This window comes from Poecile atricapillus, chromosome W (assembly GCF_030490865.1).
Source record: "Poecile atricapillus isolate bPoeAtr1 chromosome W, bPoeAtr1.hap1, whole genome shotgun sequence".
Lineage (NCBI taxonomy): Eukaryota > Metazoa > Chordata > Aves > Passeriformes > Paridae > Poecile > Poecile atricapillus.
In genome coordinates this window covers 814052-837578 of record NC_081288.1, presented here as the reverse complement: position 1 = coordinate 837578, position 23527 = coordinate 814052, and the positions used below count along the sequence as shown (strand labels likewise).

The 23527-nt window shown below is 62.9% G+C and overlaps 1 protein-coding gene across 1 annotated transcript in view; it reads left to right on the top strand.

Moving 5' to 3' along the window:
- Positions 1-23527, top strand: part of LOC131591547 (staphylococcal nuclease domain-containing protein 1-like) — a 72254-nt gene that overhangs the window by 8966 nt on the left and 39761 nt on the right. Inside the window, exons 5-10 of the mRNA XM_058862358.1 lie at positions 2213-2373; positions 4026-4117; positions 5384-5539; positions 6676-6782; positions 7618-7708; positions 15540-15653. Of these exons, the coding sequence (XP_058718341.1) occupies positions 2213-2373; positions 4026-4117; positions 5384-5539; positions 6676-6782; positions 7618-7708; positions 15540-15653 (721 nt within the window). The remainder of the gene's footprint in view (positions 1-2212; positions 2374-4025; positions 4118-5383; positions 5540-6675; positions 6783-7617; positions 7709-15539; positions 15654-23527) is intronic.

Below are 23527 nucleotides of genomic sequence, written 5' to 3'. Positions count from 1 at the left end.
CATCCCTGGCTCCAGGGGCTCAGCCATTGGAGCAGCTCCTGCTCCTCAGCTCCCACATTCCATGGGTTTTCCCAGGGTGTTCTGTGGCTTTGGGGCTGGGCAGGGGCCGGGGTCTCCTGTCCCAGGGTGTTCCGTGGATTTGGGGCCAGGGTCTCCTGTCCCGGGGTGTCCCTGGGCTGTGGAGCCCCTCCAGTCACAGCTGGGGGGTGAATCCCCGGAATTCCCGCTGGAGAGGAGGGGCTGGGACGTGGCTGGGTGATCCCAGCAGAGCCCAGGCTGTTCCCAGCCTCCCCCACATCCCGGGAAAGGGACATCCATGGGGACGGGGACCCTGAGCCAGAGGGTGCAGGACACTCAGCCTCGTCTGTGGGGCCAGGGAATCCTGGGATGGTTTGGGATAGAAGGGACCCCCAAACCCCCCAGTGCCCCCCACACCTCCCACTGGCCCAGGCTGCTCCCAGCCCCAGGCTCCAGCCTGCCCTTGGCCACTGCCAGGGATCCAGGGGCAGCCACAGCTGCTCTGGCAATTCCAGCCCAGCCAGCAATTCCCAATTCCCAATTCCCAACATCCCACCCCCATCTCCCCTTTCCCAGGGAATTCCCTCCATTCCCTCTCTCCAGCCCTGCCCCGGCTCCGCTCCAGGAAGGAATTTTGGGATCCAGGGGTTTCCCTGGGAATCTCAGCACTGCAGGAAGGGTCTCCCTTCCCTTTTCCAGCCCCAACTTCCAGAAAAATCCCTCGGGATGGATTCAGAGCCTCCCAAATCCCAGAATGGTTTGGGATGGGATCCAGGGACCTTCAATCCCATCCCATTCCAATCCCACCATCCCAGGCTGCTCCAAGCTTTCCTTGGCCATTCCCGGGATCCAGGGGCAGCCCCAGCTGCTCTGGGCACCCTGTTCAGAATCCCTGGATTTGCTGTGGCAGGACTGGGATGGGCTTGTGGTCACTCTGGTGGCCTTTCAGGGTGTGCAGGGTGGGATGATCCATGGATTCCCATGGAATGTGCCTTCCCCGCTCTCCCAAACTTGCTGTGCCCTGCTGGGAGTCGGGAACGCTGCAGCCTTGGGAAGGGTTCCCCGGGTTCCTTGGGTTCCTCAGAAGGGTTCCTCGGGTTCCTCAGGTTCCCTGGGTTCCTTGGGGAGGGTTCCTGGGGTTCCTCGGGTTCCTCGGGTTCCTCGGGTTCCTCAGGTTCCTCAGGTTCCTTGGGTTCCTCGGGAAGGGTTCCCCGGGTTCCTTGGGAAGGGTTCCTCGGGTTCCCTGGGTTCCTCGGGAAGGGTTCCTCAGGTTCCTTGGGAAGGATTCCTGGGGCTCCTCGGGTTCCCCGGGATCCTTGGGTTCCTCATGAAGGGTTCCTCGGGTTCCTCGGGAAGGGTTCCTTGGGTTCCCCGAGTTCCTCGTGAAGGTTTTCCCGTGTTCCCACTTTGTTCCCACTGTTCCAGGGGGCGGGAGGAGCCGGGCTGGGCTGGCAGGGGTTGGGATGGAGGCTCGGGATGGGGACGGAGGCTCGGTGTGCCGCAGCCCCGAGCAGAGCCGGCTGGCAGGGTTTGGGATGGAGGCTCGGGATGGGGACGGAGGCTCCGTGTGCTGCAGCCCCGAGCAGAGCCGGCTGGCAGGGGTTGGGATGGAGGCTCGGGATGGGGACGGAGGCTCCGTGTGCCGCAGCCCCGAGCAGAGCCGGCTGGCAGGGGTTGGGATGGAGGCTCGGGATGGGGATGGGGACGGAGGCTCGGTGTGCCGCAGCCCCGAGCAGAGCCGGCTGGCAGGGGTTGGGATGGAGGCTCGGGATGGGGATGGGGATGGAGGCTCCGTGTGCTGCAGCCCCGAGCAGAGCCGGCTGGCAGGGGTTGGGATGGAGGCTCGGGATGGGGATGGGGACGGAGGCTCGGTGTGCCGCAGCCCCGAGCAGAGCCGGCTGGCAGGGGTTGGGATGGAGGCTCGGGATGGGGATGGGGACGGAGGCTCGGTGTGCCGCAGCCCCGAGCAGAGCCGGCTGGCAGGGGTTGGGATGGAGGCTCGGGATGGGGATGGGGACGGAGGCTCGGTGTGCCGCAGCCCCGAGCAGAGCCGGCTGGCAGGGGTTGGGATGGAGGCTCGGGATGGGGATGGGGACGGAGGCTCGGTGTGCCGCAGCCCCGAGCAGAGCCGGCTGGCAGGGGTTGGGATGGAGGCTCGGGATGGGGATGGGGACGGAGGCTCGGTGTGCCGCAGCCCCGAGCAGAGCCGGCTGGCAGAGCTGGAGGAGCAGGCCCGCAGCGCCAAGAAGGGAATGTGGAGCGAGGGCTCGGGCTCGCACACCGTGCGCGACCTCAAGTACAGCCTGGAGAACCCCCGGCACTTCGTGGACTCCCTGCACCAGAAACCTGTCAATGGTAACGTGGCCCTGTGTCACCATGTCCCTGTGTCACCATGTCCCTGTGTCACCATGTCCCCATGGCCCTGTGTCACCCTGTCCCTGTGTTCTTGTGTCCCTGTGTCACCATATCCCCATGGCCCTGTGTCCCTGTGTCACCCTGTCCCTGTGTCCCTGTGTCACCATATTCCTGTGTCACCATATTCCTGTGTCACCATGTCCCTGTGTCACCATATCCCCATGGCCCTGTGTCACCCTGTCCCTGTGTTCTTGTGTCCTTGTGTCACCATATCCCCGTGGCCCTGTGTCCTGTGTCACCATGTCCCTGTGTCACCATGGCCCTGTGTCACCATGGCCCTGTGTCACCATGGCCCTGTGTCCCTGTGTCACGATGTCCCTGTGTCACCCTGTCCCTGTGTCCCTGTGTCACCATATTCCTGTGTCACCATGTCCCTGTGTCACCGTGTCCCTGTGTCACCATGTCCCTGTGTCACCATGTCCCTGTGTCACCCTGTCCCTGTGTCCCTGTGTCACCATATTCCTGTGTCACCATATTCCTGTGTCACCATGTCCCTGTGTCACCATGTCCCTGTGTCCCTGTGTCACTATATCCCCATGGCCCTGTGTCCCATATCCCTGTGGCCCTGTGTCACCATGTCCCTGTGTCCCTGTGTCACCATGTCCCTGTGTCACCATGTCCCTGTGTCACCGTGTCCCTGTGTCACCATATCCCTGTGTCACCATGTCCCTGTGTCACCATATTCCTGTGTTCTTGTGTCCCTGTGTTCCTGTGTCCCTGTGTCACCGTGTCCCTGTATCACAATATCCCTGTGTTCTTGTGTCCCTGTGTCACCATATCCCCATGGCCCTGTGTCACCATATCCCTGTGTCTCTGTGTCACCATGTCTCTGTGTCACCATATCCCTGTGTCCCATATCCCTGTGTTCCTGTGTCCCCCTGTCCCATGGTCCTGTGTCCCTGTGTTGTCCCCATGTCCCGTTCTCCTGTGTCCCTGTGTCCTCACATCCCTGTGTCCCTGTATTCCTGTGTCATGTCCCCATGTCCCATGTCCTTGTGTCCCTTGTCCCTGTGTACTGTGTCCCTGTATTCCCATATTCTCTGTGTCCCCGTGTCCTCATATTCCCGTGTCCCCATATTCCCATGTCCCCATGTCCCCATGTCCCGTGTCCCCGTGTCCCCATATTCCCGTGTCCCCATATCCCCATGTCCCTGTGTCCCCATGTCCCTGTGTCCCCATGTCCCTGTGTCCCCATATTCCCATGTCCCCATGTCCCCGTGTCCCCATGTCTCCGTGTCCCCATATCCCAGTGTCCCCATATCCCAGTGTCCCCATGTCCCTGTGTCCCCATGTCCCTGTGTCCCCATATTCCCATGTCCCCATGTCCCCGTGTCCCCATGTCTCCGTGTCCCCATATCCCAGTGTCCCCATATCCCAGTGTCCCCATGTCCCCATGTCCCCATGTCCCCATATTCCCATGTCCCCATATCCCCACGTCCCGTGTCCCCATGTCCCCACGTCCCGTGTCCCCATGTCCCCATGTCCCCGTGTCCCCGTGTCCCCATGTCCCCGTGTCCCCGTGTCCCCGTGTCCCCATATCCCCATGTCCCGTGTCCCCATGTCCCCGTTGGGATGATCTCCTGTGTCCGCAGCCATCATCGAGCACGTTCGTGACGGCAGCGTGGTGAGAGCTCTGCTGCTGCCCGACTTCTACCTGGTCACTGTCATGCTCTCGGGGATCAAGGTGAGCCCATTCCCGATTCCCGCTGCAATTCCTGCTGTGCAGTTCCCGCTGCAATTCCCGCTGCAATTCCCGCTGCAATTCCCGCTGCAATTCCCGCTGCAATTCCCGCTGCAATTCCCGCTGTGCAATTCCCGCTGTGCAATTCCCGCTGTGCAATTCCCGCTGTGCAATTCCCTCCTGCCCAATTCCCTCTGCCTAATTCCTGCTGCCCCATTCCCACAAACTAATCAGGATCAAAATGTCCAGGAATCCCGGGATGGTTTGGGATAGAAGGGACCCCCAAACCCCCCCAGTGCCCCCCACACCTCCCACTGGCCCAGGCTGCTCCCAGCCCCAGGCTCCAGCCTGCCCTTGGCCACTGCCAGGGATCCAGGGGCAGCCACAGCTGCTCTGGCAATTCCAGCCCAGCCAGCAATTCCCAATTCCCAACATCCCAACATCCAGCCCTGGCCTCTGGCACTGGCAGCCATTCCCTGGCTCCTGGCCCTGCAGCCCTGTCCCAGTCCCTCTGCAGCTCTCCTGGAGCCCCTTCAGGCCCTGCAGGGGCTCTCAGCTCTCCCTGGATCCTTCTCCTCTCCAGGGGAACATTCCCAGCTCTCCTGGAGCCCCTTCAGGGGCCCTGGAATGTTCTGGAAGCTCTCCCTGGATCCTTCTCCTCTCCAGGGGAACATTCCCAGCTCTCCTGGAGCCCCTTCAGGCCCTGCAGGGGCTCTCAGCTCTCCCTGGATCCTTCTCCTCTCCAGGGGAACATTCCCAGCTCTCCCAGGCTGGATCCCTGGGAACTGAGGGGCTCCAGGCCTGGAGCAGCTCCGGGGTCTCCTCTGGGCTCTCTCCAGCAGCTCCAGGTTCCTCTCCAGGTTCCCAGGGCTGGAGTTGGTTCCCGTTTCCCGGGGCATTCCGAGGGCTCTGTCCTTTCACAAATTCCCGGATTTCAGCCCCTGAAGCCCCCCTGGAGCCGGGGAATGGGGGCAGTCTCTCCTCCCCTGTGGTTTCCCAGCCCATTCCCGATGTTCCCGGTGCTATCCCGTTCCCATTCCCGATGTTCCCGGTCCCATCCCGTTCCCATTCCCGATGTTCCCGGTCCCATCCCGTTCCCATTCCCGATGTTCCCGGTGCCATCCTGTTCCCGTTCCCGATGTTCCCGGTGCCATCCCGGTCCCATTCCCGATGTTCCCGGTGCCATCCTGGTCCCGTTCCCGATGTTCCCGGTCCCATCCCGTTCCCATTCCCGATGTTCCCGGTGCCATCCCGTTCCCATTCCCGCAGTGCCCCACGTTCAAGCGCGAGGCCGACGCCGAGGTCCCGGAGCCGTTCGCGGCCGAAGCCAAATTCTTCACGGAGTCGCGGCTGCTGCAGAGGGACGTGCAGATCGTGCTGGAGAGCTGCCACAACCAGAACATCCTGGGCACCATCCTGCACCCGGCAAGTGCTGCTCCAGGGACAGGGGGTGCCTGCCAGGGGTCACGGGGATCCTGCTGATCCCTGGGGATCCTGCTGATCCTGGGGATCCTCTGATCCTGGGCACCATCCTGCACCCGGCAAGTGCCGCTCCAGGGACAGGGGGTGCCTGCCAGGGGTCACGGGGATCCTGCTGATCCTGGGGATCCTGCTGATCCTGGGGATCCTGCTGACCCCTGGGGATCCTCTGATCCTGGGGATCCTGCTGATCCTGGGGATCCTCTGATCCTGGGGATCCTGCTGATCCCGGGGATCCTGCTGATCCCTGGGGATCCTCTGATCCTGGGGATCCTCTGATCACAGAGATCCGCTGATCCTGGGCACCATCCTGCACCCGGCAAGTGCTGCTCCAGGGACAAGGGGGTGCCTGCCAGGGGTCACGGGGATCCTGCTGACCCCTGGGGATCCTGCTGACCCCTGGGGATCCTCTGATCCTGGGGATCCTCTGACCCCTGGGGATCCTGCTGATCCTGGGGATCCTGCTGATCCTGGGGATCCTCTGATCACAGAGATCCGCTGATCCTGGGCACCATCCTGCACCCGGCAAGTGCCGCTCCAGGGACGGGGGGTGCCTGCTGCAGGGTCATGGGGGTGCTGCTGATCCTGGGGATCCTCTGATCACAGAGATCCTGCTGATCCCAGGGGGTGCTGCTGATCCTGGGGATCCCCTGATCCCAGAGATCCTGCTGATCCTGGGGATCCTGCTGATCCTGGGGATCCCCTGATCCTGGGGAGCCTGCTGATCCCTGGGGGTGCTGCTGATCCCAGAGATCTTCTGATTCCAGAGATCCTGCTGACCCAGGGGATCCTCTGATCCTGGGGATCCTGCTGACCCCTGGGGGTGCTGCTGATCCCAGAGATCCTCTGATCCTGGGGATCCTCTGGTCCTGGGGATGCTGCTGACCCTGGGTGATCTCACTGACCCCTGGGGGGATTCTGCTGATCCCTGGCATGCTGCTGACCCCAGGGGGACCCTGCTGACCCTGGTGGGATCCCACTGACCCTGGGGGATCCTGCTGACCCTGGGGGGAGATCCTGCTGACCCTGGGGGATCCTGCTGACCCTGGGGGATCCTCTGACCGTGCTCGTGCTCCCCACAGAACGGGAACATCACGGAGCTGCTGCTGCGGGAGGGCTTTGCTCGCTGTGTGGATTGGTCCATCGCCGTCTACACCCGCGGCGCCGACAAACTGCGCGCGGCCGAGAGGTGGGGAGGGGATCCCGCTGATCCCTCTGATCCCAGTGATCCTGCTGATCCCAGTGATCCCTCTGATCCCGCTGATCCCTCTGATCCTGCTGATCCCAGTGATCCTGCTGATCCCGCTGATCCCTCTGATCCTGCTGATCCCAGCTGATCCCAGCTGATCCTGCTGATCCCTCTGATCCCTCTGATCCTAGTGATCCCTCTGATCCTAGTGATCCCTCTGATCCCAGTGATCCCTCTGATCCTGCTGATCCCTCTGATCCCAGTGATCCCAGTGTTCCCTCTGATCCCACTGATCCCAGCTGATCCCAGTGGTCCCTGCTGATCCCTCTGACCCCACTGATCCCAGTGCTCCCAGTTGCATCCATGGGGTGCCCAGAGCGACTCCAGCCCCCCCTGCCCTGTGTGGCTCCTCAGGGCTGGGATCACTGGGATCCCCTGGGATCCCCTGGATCTCTCCCGGGGCTGTTGTGGGTGTGTCCCAGCCCCATGTTGCTGACCCGGGCTGGGATCACTGGGATCCCCTGGGATCACTGGGATCCCCTGGGTCTCTCCCAGGGCTGTCCCGGGTGTGTCCCAGCCCCGTGTGGCTGACCTGGGCTGGGGTCCCCTGGGATCACTGGGATCCCCTGGGATCACTGGGATCCCCATGGATTGCTGGGATCCTCTGGGATCACTGGGATCCCCTGGGTCTCTCCCGGGGCTGTTCCGTGTGTCCCAGCCCCGTGTGGCTGACCCGGGCTGGGATCCCCTGGGATTGCTGGGATCCCCTGGGATCCCCTGGATCTCTCCCAAGGCTGTTCTGTGTGTCCCAGCCCCGTGTCCTGTCCCCACCCAGGTTTGCCAAGGAGCGCAAGCTGAGGATCTGGAGGGATTACGTGGCCCCCACGGCAAACCTGGACCAGAAGGACAAACAGTTCATGGCCAAGGTGAGTGGGGGGGGCTGGGGGGGATCTTTGGGGATCTTTGGGGCCTTTGGGGGCCTTTGGGGCACAGGACGGGGTCCCCAGCTCCAAGGGGGGACAAACTCCACTGGATCTCTTGGCTGGATCCCTCTGCTGGATCCCAGCCGTGGATTCCAGCCATGGATCCTGACCATGGATCCCAGCAAGGGATCCCGGTGATGGATCCCCACCATGAATCCTGGCCATGGATCCCAGCCATGGATCCAGATATGGATCCTGGCCATGGATCCCAGCCATGGATCCCCACCATGGATCCCAGCGATGGATCCCAGTTGTGGATCCCAGGACATTCGAGGCTGGAGAAGGGAAGGAGGAGCCCTGGGAGAGGTTTTGGCTCTGGGCAGGATCCGGGGGGGGTCCCGGCACCTCACACCGGCCACGGGACCAGGGATCGGGTCTGCATCGATCCCAATCCTCCAGGGGAGGGAATGGCTGCCCAGGGATCCATTCCCAATGTTCCCAGGCAATGGCTGCCCAGGGATCCATTCCCAATGTTCCCAGGGAATGGCTGCCCAGGGATCCATTCCTGATCCTCTGGGGAATGGCTGCCCAGGGATCCATTCCCAATGTTCCCAAAGTCTGGAGATGCTGCTGAGCCCCGCTCCTGCTGGGTGCTGGTGTGTTCCCTGTCCATGGATTCCATGGGGATCCCGTCCCTGGATTCCGTGGAGATCCCTGTCTGTGGATTCCATGGGGATCCCTGTCTGTGGATTCCATGGGGATCCCTGTCCCTGGATTCTGTGGGGATCCCTGTCTGTGGATTCTGTGGGGATCCTTGTCCCAGCACAAATCTGGAGGATCCAGAGGGAGGTGAAGCTGCGTGGGATGATCCAGGTTGGGATGATCCCGGCTGGGATGGTTCTTGGTGGGATGATCCCGGCTGGAATGATCCCGGTTGGGATGATCCCGGCTGGAATGATCCCGGCTGGAATGATCCCGGTTGGGATGATCCCGGTTGGGATGATCCCGGTTGGAATGATCCCGGCTGGAATGATCCCGGGTGGGATGATCCAGGGTGGGATGATCCCGGCTGGGATGATCCAGGGTGGGATGATCCCAGCTGTGATGATCCCAGCTGTGATGATCCCGGCTGGAATGATCCCGGTTGGGATCCGTGAGCTGCGGGATCCGGTTGGGATCCGTGGATCAGCCCCACTAGATGGAGCTCCAGCCTCGCCCAGGCAGCAGCTCCGGAGCCGCTGGAATTTCCTGGGAATGCGCAGCAGCCGCATCCGACCCGATCCCTGTGCGGGGTCAGAGCCGGCCCCGGGGCCTCCTTCCAGCTGCTCCGGTCCTGTCGGGATCGGGATCGGGATTGGGATCGTGTCCGGGGATCCTGGGGAAGAGCAGGAATGGGATCAGGCCTGGCAGATCCATGGGAAGAGCAGGAATGGGATCAGGCCTGGCAGATCCATGGGATGAAGGAATGGGATCAGGCCTGGCAGATCCATGGGAGCAGCAGGAATGGGATCAGGCCTGGCAGATCCATGGGAAGAGCAGGAATGGGATCAGGCCTGGCAGATCCATGGGATGAAGGAATGGGATCAGGCCTGGCAGATCCATGGGAAGAGCAGGAATGGGATCAGGCCTGGCAGATCCATGGGATGAAGGAATGGGATCAGGCCTGGCAGATCCATGGGAGCAGCAGGAATGGGATCAGGCCTGGCAGATCCATGGGATGAAGGAATGGGATCAGGCCTGGCAGATCCATGGGAGCAGCAGGAATGGGATCAGGCCTGGCAGATCCATGGGAAGAGCAGGAATGGGATCAGGCCTGGCAGATCCATGGGATGAAGGAATGGGATCAGGCCTGGCAGATCCCAGGGAAGAGCAGGAATGGGATCAGGCCTGGCAGATCCATGGGATGAAGGAATGGGATCAGGCCTGGCAGATCCCAGGGAAGAGCAGGAATGGGATCAGGCCTGGCAGATCCCGGGGGGATTTGGGTGCTGGGGTTGGATGGAGCAGGGATGGAAAAGCTCTGGAGCTGCCAGGACAGCAGGAGCTGCTCCAGCCCTGTCCATGGGGAGCTGATCCCGTGGGAATGGATCCTGTGGGAGCTGATCCTGTGGGAGCTGATCCCATGGGAAACTGACCCTGTGGGATCAAGTCCGCTGGGATGAGGTTGGGAATGGCTCCTGTGCCCACTCGGGCGGCTGTGCCAGGATCTGTGCCAGGATCTGTGCCAGGGCTGTGCCAGGATCAGTGCCAGGATCTGTGCCAGGGCTGTGCCAAGATCAGTGCCAAGATCAGTGCCAGGATCAGTGCCAGGATCAGTGCCAGGATCTGTGCCAGGATCAGTGCCAGGGCTGTGCCAAGATCAGTGCCAGGGCTGTGCCAGGGCTGTGCCAGGATCTGTGCCAGGGCTGTGCCAGGATCTGTGCCAGGGCTGGAGCTTTCCCTGGGATCGTGGGGATCGAGGCCCGGTGCTGTGGGGTGTGATCCCCCCAGGTTTGTGGGCAGGTTTCACAGGATCCCCCGATCCCCCGGCTCTGTGGGATCCCCTGAGCTGAGGGGCAGGTTTCACAGGATCCCCCGATTCCCAGCTCTGTGGGATCCCCCAGGTTACGGGGCAGAGTTCACAGGATCCCCCGATCCCCCGGCTCTGTGGGATCCCCTGGGCTGGGCTCAGGTTTCACAGGATCCCCCGATCCCCCGGCTCTGTGGGATCCCCCGGGCTGGGATCGCTCCCGGTTCCGCTCCAGCAGGATCCGGATTCCCCGGGATCCCCCAAACACCGCGTCCCGATTTTGGGGAGGGGACCCGAGCCTTCCTCCTCCTCCCGCGGGCTCCATCCCGCTCCTCGCTGGGCTCTGGAGCTCGGCCTTGGGCAGCCGCAGCCCCCCCCCGCGATCCCGGCTCACTTTGGGCTTTATTTTGGGGTTTTTATCCAAAAATCCCGGTTTTTGTGAGCAGCGGGACCGGAGCCCGGGGGCCCCGCGCGTGTCCCGGGGCTGGGGCCGGGCTGGAGCCGCGCTCGGCGCTGCGAGGAGCGCTGGAAGCGGCGGAGCTGCCGCAGGAGCTGCTGGAGGGGGAGGAGGAGGAGGAGGAGGAGGAGGAGGAGAAGGAGGAGGAGGAGGAGAAAGATCCCAACCTGCCTTTGCAGCGATCGACCGCGGCAAATCCGGCAGATTTTGGGGGCGCGGGGCTGGGCTGGGGGCGCTGGGGAGAGGCTCGGGCTCGCTCGGGGGGGTTCGGGGCTGGTGAGGAGAGGAGAAAAGCGGAGGATGGGAAATGTCGGAGGGGCTGCAGGAGCTCCCGGAACGGCTGCGTCAGCTCCCGGGAGCTGCGGGATTTGGGGCATCCGGGGATGCGCCGGCCCGGGAGCATCCTCTGCAGTCCCGGGGCTCGGGGTCCGGATCCCCCCGATGGGACCGGAGCCGCCTCCTCCCAGCCCCGATCCTGTTCCCTTTGCCCGGAGCTCTCCTCCCAGCCCCGATCCTGTTCCCTTTGCCCGGAGCTCTCCTCCCGGCCCCGATCCTGTTCCCTTCCCTGGGAGGGTCCTGCACTCCCCGGTGGGACCGGCCCGGAGCCGCCTCCTCCCGGCCCCGATCTTGTTCCCTTTGCCGGGAGGGTCCTGCACCCCCCGATGGGGCTGGAGCCGCCTCCTCCCAGCCCCGATCTTGTTCCCTTTGCCGGGAGGGTCCTGCACCCCCCGATGGGGCTGGAGCCGCCTCCTCCCGGTCCCGATCCTGTTCCCTTTGCCCGGAGCTCTGCTCGCGGCCGGATCATCCCGGAGCTCGCCGGGATGAGGCAGAGCCGAGCCCCGGAGCTGCTTCCTCCTCCTCCTCCTCCTCCTCCTCCTCCTCCTCCTCCTCCTCCTCCTCCGGCCGGGCTGCTCCCGGCTCTGGACTGGGAGCTCTCGTGTCCTGTACTGGTCCCAGTTCTGCTCTCAGCTCTGGACTGGGAGCTCTCATGTCCTGTACTGGTCCTAGTTGTGCTCCTGGCTCTGGACTGGGAGCTCTCATGTCCTGTACTGGTCCTAGTTGTGCTCCTGGCTCTGGACTGGGAGCTTTCGTGTCCTGTACTGGTCCCAGTTGTGCTCTCAGCTCTGGACTGGGAGGTTTCGTGTCCTGTACTGGTCCCAGTTGTGCTCCTGGCTCTGGACTGGGAGCTCTCGTGTCCTGTACTGGTCCCAGTTGTGCTCCTGGCTTTGGACTGGGAGCTCTCGTGTCCTGTACTGGTCCCAGTTGTGCCGCCCTGTGTGTCCCCGGTACTGGGGACAGGCAGAGCCCGGGGTGGGTGATTGGAGGCTTTGTTGGGATCGGCTCTCGCAGGAGGAACCGTTCCGTGATGAATCAGGCCAGGGCTGCGGGCTCGGTGCCCCGAGCGGCGGCGGGAGGGGGCGGCCGGGCCCGGCCGGTGCCCCGGGGCCGTTCCCGGGGCCCGGAGCGCTCTGGCTCTGCCGGGAGCTGGGACAAGCCGAGCTCTTCCTCCCGAGCCGCTGGCAGCGGGGCTCTCGCGGGCGGGAGAGGCCACAGGAAATCCTGGATCAGGGAATTGGATGCGGCGGGCTGGGAGCGTGGGGACACCGAGGGACCCGTCCTGTGGCACCGGCGCTGGCACCGTGTCACCCCCGGGAGCCTCCCGCAGGAGGAGGCAGCGGCTGCCCGGGGAGGGTGGGCACCCGTGGGTGTCTCTTGTGCCACCCTGCTCTGTCCTGATGGCACCGGCGTCCCTTGGGAGCCCTGGCTCCGGGTGCTGTGTCCTGTTGTGTGACCACTGTCCTGTGTCCTGTGTCCCCTGTCCTGTGTCCTGCTGTGTCCCTGTGTCCCCTGTCCTGTGTCCTGCTGTGTCCCCCTGTCCTGTGTGCCCTGTCCTGTGTCCTGTTGTGTCCCCCTGTCCTGTGTCCTGCTGTGTCCCCTGTCCTGTGTCCTGTTGTGTCCTGTGTCCCCTATCCTGTGTCCTGTTGTGTCCTGTGTCCCCTGTCCTGTGTCCTGCTGTGTCCTGTGTCCCCCTGCCCTGTGTCCTGTGTCCCCTGTTCCTGTGTCCTGCTGTGTCCTGTGTCCTGTGTCCTGCTGTGTCCTGTGTCCTGTGTCCTGCTGTGTCCTGTGTCCTGTGTCCTGCTGTGTCCCTGCGTCCCCTGTCCTGTGTCCCCTGTCCTGTGTCCCATCCTGTGTCCCTGTGTCCTGCTGTGTCCCCTGTCCTGTGTCCTGTGTCCCCTGTTCTGTATCCCTGTGTCCTGTGTCCCTTCAGCTACATCCCATGTCCTACATCCCATATCCTGCTGTATCCATGTCCTGTATCCCGCTGTATCCATATCCCGCTGTATCCATATCCCGCTGTATCCATATCCCGCTGTATCCATATCCCGCTGTATCCATATCCCGCTGTATCCCGCTGTATCCATATCCCGCTCTATCCATATCCCGCTGTATCCCGCTGTATCCATATCCCGCTCTTTCCCGGTGTATCCATGTCCTGCATCCCGCTCTATCCCATATCCCGCTCTATCCCGTTGTATCCATGTCCCGCTGTATCCATATCCTGCTCTATCCTGCTCTTTCCCGGTGTATCCATGTCCCATATCCCGCTGTATCCATGTCCCGCTGTATCCATATCCCGCTCTATCCCGCTCTTTCCCGGTGTATCCATGTCCCATATCCCGCTGTATCCATGTCCCGCTCTATCCCATATCCCGCTCTATCCCATATCCCACTCTATCCCATATCCCACTCTATCCCGCTGTATCCATGTCCCGCTGTATCCATATCCCGCTCTATCCCGCTCTATCCCGCTCTTTCCCGCTCTTTCCCGGTGTATCCGTGTCCTGTATCCCGCTGGCAGCCGTCTCATCCCTGCTCGGGGTCCCGTGAGTTCGTCCTGCTGGGAAGGGGCTCTGGGGGCCCGAGGGGCTCGGCCGGTCCCCGCTGCTGCTCCCGCACGGCTCTGAGGGCCGGGAGCTGCTGGGGCACCAGGAGCCCCTCCGGAGCACCGGGAGCCCTGGGAGCTGCTGGGACACCGGGAACTGCCGGAGCACCGGGAGCTGCTGGGGCACCGGGAGCACAGAGAGCTCCTCTGGAGCACTGGGAGCCGCTGGGGCACTGGGAGCACCGGGAGCCGCTGGGGCACCGGGAGCCGCAGGAGCACCGGGAGCCGCTGGAGCACCGGGAGCCGCTGGAGCACCGGGAGCCGCTGGGGCACCGGGAGCTGCTGGGGCACCGGGAGCCGCTGGAATGCCGGCTGCTGCCTCCTGCCAGGGAATAAATGCGATGTGATGGCGCTCCCGGGGCTCCCGGGGCTCCGTGTGCTGGATGTGTAACGGAGCGCGGGATCTGCCCCCGGAGCTGGCCCGGCCGCGGCGGCTCCGCTCGCATCCCGATTTTCCCGAGTCTCGGCGGGAGGAAGGAGAGAGGCCGCTCCCTCCTCGGCCCTGGATGCCCTGGAGCGTGAGATTGGATTACCGCACTTGGCAGCCGCTCGGCTTTGGGCTGCTCCTGCCGAGGGAACATCCCGGAGCCGGGAGAGGCCGGGGCGATCCCGACGGCTTTGCCGAGCGCCGCCGGTCCTCGGTGTCTGCTCAGATCTGAATTCCTCAAATCCCGCTCTCCCTGCCGGGCAGAGGGGGCTGGAGTGGGGCCAGCTCTGCCTGCGGCTCCCGGGATGTGCGGTGTGGGATCCGGGATGAGCCACAGCTCCTGCAGCCCCGGCACTGGGGGAACTGGGCTGTGCTGGGAGCGGGGGAAGGTCCCTGTCCTCCACTGGGAACATCCAGAACAACCCACTTGGCCGGGCTGCAGAACCGGGAATGTTAAACACGAGTGTCCTGAGCTGGAGCCAGAGCTGGGGATGTTCCCCTGGAGAGGAGAAGGATGCAGGGAGAGCTGAGAGCCCCTGCAGGGCCTAAAGGGGCTCCAGGAGAGCTGGGAATGTTCCCCTGGAGAGGAGAAGGATCCAGGGAGAGCTGAGAGCCCCTGCAGGGCCTGAAGGGGCTCCAGGAGAGCTGGGAATGTTCCCCTGGAGAGGAGAAGGATCCAGGGAGAGCTGAGAGCCCCTGCAGGGCCTGAAGGGGCTCCAGGAGAGCTGGGAATGTTCCCCTGGAGAGGAGAAGGATCCAGGGAGAGCTGAGAGCCCCTGCAGGGCCTGAAGGGGCTCCAGGAGAGCTGCAGAGGGACTGGGACAGGGCTGCAGGGCCAGGAGCCAGGGAATGGCTGCCAGTGCCAGAGGCCAGGGCTGGATGTTGGGATGTTGGGAATTGGGAATTGCTGGCTGGGCTGGAATTGCCAGAGCAGCTGTGGCTGCCCCTGGATCCCTGGCAGTGGCCAAGGGCAGGCTGGAGCCTGGGGCTGGGAGCAGCCTGGGCCTGGGGAGGTGTGGGGGGCACTGGGGGGGTTTGGGGGTCCCTTCCCACCCACCCATCCCGGGATTCCTGGAATTTCTGATCCTGATTATTTCGCTCCCACCAAGGGCTGTCCTTGCTCCCTCCTCCCTGAGCATTGTCCCGGTGTCCGGCTGGTGCTCCTGCCCCTCTGGAATTGTCTCTGGAATGTTCCGCAGGGGGCTGGGCCCTGGCACAGGACACACACGGCTGGCAGTGCCCGGGGGTCACCACGTCACCATCCCGGGACCCCCAGGACCCCCGGGACAGCCAGGCTGGAGCTGGGGCCGCTCTCTGTGCTGGGCACGGCTGGCAGCGCTGGGGGCACCTGGCCCTTGGTGTGCCCAGGTGTGCCCAGGTGTGCCCAGGTGTGTCTGGGTGTGCCCGGGTGTTCCCAGATGTGTTTGGGTGTGTCCAGGTGTGTCCGGGTGTGTCCAGGTGTGCCCAGGTGTGCCCACACTCCGTCTCTGTCCCCAGGTGATGCAGGTGCTCAATGCCGACGCCATCGTGGTGAAGCTCAACTCCGGGGACCACAAAACCATTCACCTGTCCAGCATCCGACCCCCGCGGCTCGAGGGGGACAGCAGCCAGGTGACACCGCGGGGACAGGGAGGGGACAGTGCCTGGGGACAGCGCCTGGGGATACTGCGGGACACGGAGGGGACAGGGGAGGGCACAGGGGACAGCGCCTGGGGACACTGCGGGGATGGGGAGGGGACAGGGAGGGGCCAGCGCCTGGTGACACCGCGGGGCCAGGGAGGGGACAGGGAGGGGACAGGGAGGGGCCAGCGCCTGGTGACACTGTGGGGACAGGGAGGGGCCAGGGAGGGGCCAGCGCCTGGTGACACTGCAGGGCCAGGGAGGGGCCAGGGAGGGGCCAGCCGGGGGCCGGGAGTGGCTCTGCGTGGAGACCCCTCCCCGTGGGGCTCCTGCTCTATCTGGGGTGAGCGAGCCCCCCGTTCCCTTCCTGTGGGATCCCATCCCGTGGGATGCAGGAGGGGCTGGAACGGGCTCTGGTGGCTGCGGGAGGCGGCTCCGTCCCTCCTTTCCTGCCCCTGTTCCGTGGCTGCTCCGGAGCGCTGCGGGACATTCCCATGGGATTTGTGTCCCAGCCGTGGGGCAGCCCCGGCAGAGGTGCCGGAGATGGCTCCAGGTGAATGAATCCCTGGATTCCCTCCCGGGGCCGTGGGGCCGGCCGGGCTCGGGGAGCTCTGCCCCATCCCGGAGCAGCTCGTGATGCCGTCAGGAGCCGGAGCGCCGGGAAGCGCCGGGAAGCGCCGCATTGTTCCCGCACAGTTTGCTCCTGGCTCTGTGTTTGAAGGGACATGAAAGTGCCGGGATGAGCCGGGATCGGGCACCAGGAGCGCCCTTGACCCTGCTCAGAGCTACAGAGCTCTGCGGGAAACGGGACACGGCTCCGATGTGTGCTGAGCATCCCTGACCCTGCTCTGAGCTCTGCGGGAAACGGGACACGGCTCCGATGTGTGCTGAGCATCCCTGACCCTGCTCGGAGCTCCAGAGCTCTGTGGGAAACGGGACACGGCCCCGATGTGTGCTGAGAGCCCCTGACCCCGCTCTGAGCTCTGTGGGAAACGGGACACGGCCCCAATGTGTGCTGAGAGCCCCTGACCCTGCTCGGAGCTCCAGAGCTCTGCGGGAAACGGGACATGGCTCCAATCTGTGCTGAGTGCCCCTGACCCTGCTCTGAGCTCTGTGGGAAACGGGACACAGCTCCAATCTGTGCTGAGAGCCCCTGACCCTGCTCTGAGCTCCGGAGCTCTGCGGGAAACGGGACACGGCTCCAATCCATGCCATGCACCTGATCCTGCTCTGAGCTCCGGAGCTGTGCCAGGATTTGGGATGAGGGATCGGCCCCCGTGTCACACACGGAGCGTCCCTGACTCTGCTCAGAGCTCGGTGCTGGGCTGGAAACTGGGATCAGGGATCGGGGATCGGGGATCGGGGATCAGGGCCTCTGCCACAGAGACTCCATCCCCTCACAGCTCTGGGATCAGGGATCAGGGATCACAGATCAGGGATCAGGGATCAGGGATCAGGGCCTGTGCCACAGAGCCTCCTTCATCCCCTCCCAGCTCCGGAGCTGCTCCAGGGGCCGGGATGAGGCTCCCATCCCGGTGTCCCTGTCCAGGACAGGGCTGTGGCTGCGGGAGCCGGGCCCTCACCGCTGTGTCCCGCGATCCCAGCCCAGCAGGGGCTCCTCAGGGCATGGATTTGTCCCTGTGCTGCTGCTTTTCCCTCCATGGCCGATGCGCTCGGAGCTGTGGGATCACCGAGCTCCCGAGACCCTCGGACAGCCTGCCTTGTTCTGGCACATCCTTCCTCATCCTCATCCTCCAGTGTCTCTGGACATGCCAGCAAGGTTCCTGGGGAGGTTCCTGGGAATGTTCATGGGAAGGTTCTGAGAAGGTTCTGGGAAGGTTCTGAGAAGGTTCTGGGAATGTTCATGGGAAGGTTCCTGGGAAGGTTCTGAGAAGGTTCCGGGAAGGTTCCTGGAATGTTCATGGGAAGGTTCTATGAAGGTTCCTGGGAAGGTTCTGGGAAGGTCCATGGGAAGGTTCTGGGAAGGTTCCTGGGAATGTTAATGGGAAGGTTCTGTGAAGGTTCCTGGGAAGGTTCTGGGAAGGTTCCTGGGAAGGTTCTGGGAAGGTTCCTGGGAATGTTCATGGGAAGGTTCCTGGAAGGTTCCTGGGAATGTTCCTGCCCGTGCACACGACGGGGCCGAGCCAGGGTTGCTCTAACCCCACCTTTTCCCGGCTGTTTTCCACCCTGGAGCACCACGGGCCGGCCTGGTGGGCGACGGCTCCCGAGGTGACCCCGCGTTGCTGTGGCAACGGGAATTTGGCAATTCCTGGATGGCGCCTTGTTCCGGCCACGCGGAATCCTGGAGCAATTCCCAGAGCTGCCTCTTCCCGCTGCTCCTCTGGCATCGGCTCCGCGCGGCCTGGAGCTGCCACGGGCCGGGGGCTGGAGGGGAGCAGCAGGATCTCCTCGGGATCAGTGGGATCTCCTTGGGATCAGCGGGATCTCCTCGGGATCAGTGGGATCTCCTCTGGATCAGCAGGATCTCCTCAGAAGCAGCGGGATCTCCTCTGGATCAGCGGGATCTTCTCTGGATCAGCAGGATCTCCTCCGGAGCAGTGGGATCTCCTCAGGAGCAGTGGGATCTCCTGGATCAGCAGGATCTCAGGAGCAGTGGGATCTCCTCAGGAGCAGTGGGATCTCCTCTGGATCAGTGGGATCTCCTCTGGATCATCAGGATCTCCTCAGGATCAGTGGGATCTCCTCTGGATCATCAGGATCTCCTCAGGATCAGCAGGATCTCCTCAGGATCAGTGGGATCACCTCTGGATCAGTGGGATCTCCTCAGGATCAGCGGGATCTCCTCTGGATCATCGGGATCTCCTCTGGATCAGTGGGATCTCCTCTGGATCAGTGGGATCTCCTCAAGATCAGCGGGATCTCCTCTGGATCAGCGGAATCCCCTCAGTATCAGCAGGATCTCCTCTGGATCAGCAGGATCTCCTCTGGATCATCGGGATCTCCTCAGGATCAGCGGAATCCCCTCAGTATCAGCAGGATCTCCTCTGGATCAGTGGGATCTCCTCTGGATCAGCGGAATCCCCTCAGTATCAGCAGGATCTCCTCAGGATCAGCGGAATCCCCTCAGTATCAGCAGGATCTCCTCTGGATCAATGGGATCTCCTCTGGATCAATGGGATCTCCTCTGGATCAGCGGGATTTCCTTTCGTGTCCTGTTCTGGTCCTGGTTCCGCTCCAGTTCAATCCCGGTTATTCCTCCCCGGGTTTCATCCTCCTCAGCGTTCCCGTCCCTGTCGTTAACGGCGCTGTCGTTAATTACCGGCACTGTCGTTAATTACCGGCAGTGCAATTAGCGCCAGCTCCACCCCTCCCCTTCCACCCCAGCACTTAAAATGATGGAAAAAACATCCAAGAATTCCAGAAGGGACCGGATTCCTCCTCCCTGGGGCTCAGGGTGGGGATCCCATCCCGGCCGCCATTCCAGAGCTGGATCCGGAGCTCAGGGAGCGCGGACACAACTTTTTATGGATCAGACGTCGGCAGGGACAGCGCTCCGTGGGTGTGGAATGTGTCCCACGGGTGTGGAATGTGTCCCATGGGTGTGGAATGTTCTCCATGGGTGTGAAATGTTCTCCATGGGTGTGGAATGTTCTCCATGGGTGTGGAATGTTCTCCATGGGTGTGGAATGTGTCCCATGGATGTGGAATGTTCTCCATGGGTGTGGAATGTGCTCCATGGGTGTGGAATGTTCTCCATGGATGTGGAATGTGCTCCATGGGTGTGGAATGTTCTCCATGGATGTGGAATGTTCTCCATGGGTGTGGAATGTGTCCCACGGGTGTGGAATGTTCTCCATGGGTGTGGAATGTGTTCCATGGGTGTGGAATGTTCTCCATGGATGTGGAATGTGTTGGGATTTACAGGAAATCCATGGGAATATTGAATAGATCTGAGCATTTATTGGAAATCAGCAGAGGAGGGGTCGGGCTCTGCTCCCGGGAACAGGGACAGGAGGAGAGGGAACGGCCTCAGGAATTTCCCCATGGAAAGGGGGTCAGGGCCTGGAAGGGGAATTTTGGAGTCCCCATCCCTGGAGGTGTCCAGGGAATTCCTGGAGGTGGCACTCAGGGGACAAGGAGGACATCAGGCACAGCTGGCACTCGGTGACCTTGGAGAGCTTTTCCAGCCCCAGGAATCCCGGGATTCTGTGATCCATATAAATCCTAGGAACATACATCCCTTTATTTAATACAAAATATAAAACACATGAAAGGCAATTTGGGGCTGATTCCAGGCTCCCCTGGAAGCTTTTCCCACTCCGTGGGCTCTTCCCAGCCTCTGATCGGAGCAGGAGCGCCGGGATGTCGCAGCTCCGTCGGGAATCCCATCCCGCCCTGCCGGGCGCTAATGGCTCCGCATGGAGGGGACGGGAGGTGACAGATGGAAAAGGGAGCGATGGAATCCTGCAGCCTTTTCATCTCCAGCCTTTTCATCTCCAGCCCCTCATCTCCAGCCTTTCCTCATCTCCAGCCTTTCCTCATCTCCAGCCTCTCATCTCCAGCCTTTCCTCATCTCCAGCCTTTCCTCATCTCCAGCCTCTCATCTCCAGCCTTTCCTCTCCAGCTTTTCATCTCCAGCCTTTCCTCATCTCCAGCCTTTCCTCATCTCCAGCCTCTCCTCTCCAGCCTTTCCTCATCTCCAGCCTTTCCTCATCTCCAGCCTCTCCTCATCTCCAGCCTTTCCTCCTCTCCAGCCTTTCCTCCTCTCCAGCCTTTCCTCCTCTCCAGCCTTTCCTCATCTCCAGCCTTTCCTCATCTCCAGCCTTTCCTCCTCTCCAGCCTTTCCTCATCTCCAGCCTTTCCTCATCTCCAGCCTTTCCTCATCTCCAGCCTTTCCTCATCTCCAGCCTCTCCTCTCCAGCCTCTCCTCTCCAGGCGTCGGATGAATCCCGGGAGCGCCGGCTCCGTGCTCGGCTCCATCCGGGAACAGCTCGGATCGGGATGGAGACGGATCGGGATGGAGACGGATCGGGATGGAGACGGATCTCCCACTGCTCCAGCTGCTGCAACAGCTGGAAAAGCTCACCTGGATGGTTGGAATCTTCATCAGGATAGCGGGAATCTCACTGGGATGGCTGGAAAACCTCACTGGGATGGCTGGAATCTCACTGGGATAGCGGGAAACTCACTGGGATTGCTGGAAAACATCACTGGGATTGCTGGAATCTCCCTGGGAAGGCTGGAATCTCACTGGGATGACTGGAATCTCTCTCTGGGATGGCTGGAATCTCACTGGGATGACTGGAATCTCTCCCTGGGAAGGCTGGAATCTCCCAGGGATCCCCATCTGGGGCTGCCAGTGTGGGCTGCTCCAATCCTTGGGATGCTCCCGGTGCCTGTGGATGCAGGGAACCATTCCCGAGGCTCAGCCCCTGGAGCCTGCGGCGGGGTTTGGGATCCATCGGATCCGGAGATGGATCCATCCTCCCTGGAGCCGTCTGCCGGCCCTGGATCCATCCGGAGGTCTCATCCCATCCCAGTTCCTCGGGATGGAAGGAGGAGCCGATTCCCGGGAAGAGCGAGAGGGGCTCGGACCCGCCGGATCCACCGGGGCCGGTTCTGCCCCGGAGCTTCCCGGGGTGTCATTCCCAGAGTTCGGGATCTCTCCGTTCCCTGTTCCCCTTCCCTCGGATCAGCCGCGTTCCCAGCCCCGCCAGCCGCTCCGGCGGAATTTTCTGGAGCACAGATCTGCTCCAATCCCCAATTTATCTAAATTGATCTCTTAATTAACTGGGAGCTGTGTGGAGGAGGGGGAGCGGAAGGCGCGGATCCTGACGGAACAGGCGGCGTGGGGAGCTGGAGCTCCGGCCCTCGGGAGCTCTCGGGAGCGCTGGGAATATCCCGGCTCCTTTCCCGGGACCCCCTGGCCCTGGAGGTGAGGGATTCTCCAGGGAACATCGGGATAGCCCTGGGACACTTCCAGAGGTCTTTTCCCAGGACTCCAGGCTGAGGCTCCCCGGTTTTCCATGGCTGTGCCCCCAGCAGGGATCCGGGATTTGGGATGGGGGATCCTGCTGCTCTCCCAGCGCCCCGGCAGGGAAAGGCCGGCGGCACCGGAGAGCTGGAAATGGCTTCGGGAAGAGGGAGAACAGATGGATTTGGGCTCGGGGAGTTTTTTCCCAGCTCTCAGAGGAGCTGCCTGCGGCTCCCTTGGCTTTCTGCTGTCATTCCAAGGGCAGGGAGCTGCTGGATCATCCGGGCCGGGATCCTGTGGGATCCTCGCAGCCGGGGATCGGCATCCTGGCTGGAATGTGGAACATTCCAGGGTGTTCCGGGGGAATTCCTGTGCCCGTGTCCTGCAGATCCCAGGGGCTTCGGGGCTCCTGCAGGTGCCAGGCCTGGACTCCTGGATTTGGGATTTTTGTGTGCCAGGAATGTCGGGAATGTCGAGGCCGCTGTGTGTCCCTCATTCCCCGGGAGAGGAGCGTGGATGTGGCCGCCCTGCTCATCCAGGATTCCAGCAGATCGCAGGGAACGTTTGATCCAAACCCCTCAGAGCTGCTGCTTTCCCTGTCCCTCGCCGCTTCCCGGGATATTCCCGCGGGATCGGGAGAGCTCCGAGCCTGGAGCTGCGCCAGCCTCGCCGGAGGCAGGGCAGGGAACGACCTTGGAGCCAAGGGCAGCTCCGCTTTGAGGCCGCTCCAGTCGGATTTATAAACCCAGTTGGATTTATAACCCTGCGGGAGAGCTGGGAAAGGAGCCGGGAAAGGAGCTGGGAGAGGAGCTGGGAAAGATCACATCCCACCCGTTTTTAGCAATCCCAGCTGCTCCATCCCTGGAAAAGAGCCGCCGCTCCCGGCTCCGAGCCACCCTGGATCCCCGCGGGGAGCCCGGGGCCCGTGGGTGCCGCTGCCAGATGGTCCGCAGGTGTCCTCCGGGAGCTTTTCCAGGGAGCAGCCAGCTGGATTTTGGGAAGAGGGCGGCTGCAGGGCTTGGCAGCGCCGTGCCGGGAGCTGGGAATGTTCTGGGGCCCTGCAGAGGCTGATGGCACAGCCCTGCCAGGGAGGAGGGGCTGCCACGGGCGGCGTTTTCCAGCCGGGAATGGCTCGGTGGGATCTGCCAAAGCCTGGGGGGGATGGAGGCACCGGCACAAATCCCTGGGACTGCGGTGCCGGGGCTGCAGCTGCCCCTGGATCCCAGGCCAGGCTGGAAACACCGAGGGCTTCCAGTTCATTTTATCCCGAATATCAGAAAAAATTCTTTACTGGGATGAGGATGATCCAGGGAGAGCTTCCAGAACATTCCCGGGCCTGAAGGGGCTCCAGGAGAGCTGGGAATGTTCCCCTGGAGAGGAGAAGGATCCAGGGAGAGCTGAGAGCCCCTGCAGGGCCTGAAGGGGCTCCAGGAGAGCTGCAGAGGGACTGGGACAGGGCTGCAGGGCCAGGAGCCAGGGAATGGCTGCCAGTGCCAGAGGCCAGGGCTGGATGTTGGGATGTTGGGAATTGGGAATTGCTGGCTGGGCTGGAATTGCCAGAGCAGCTGTGGCTGCCCCTGGATCCCTGGCAGTGGCCAAGGGCAGGCTGGAGCCTGGGGCTGGGAGCAGCCTGGGCCAGTGGGAGGTGTGGGGGGCACTGGGGGGGTTTGGGGGTCCCTTCTATCCCAAACCATACCGGGATTTTTCTGGTAACGATCCTGGAGGAACCGGGGCATCCCCAGCTCGCCCGAGCCCCCCCGTGTCCCCCCCTTGTCCCTGTCCCTGCCTCGGGCTCGGTCCCGGAGCCGTTCCCGGGGTCCGGGGGTTGGATCCGAGGCCTCGCTGCCGGGAATTCCCGCTGGGAACGGGGACAGGATGCGCCCGGAGCCGGTGGCGGCTGCGATCCGCGGGGTTTGTAGTGCACAAATCG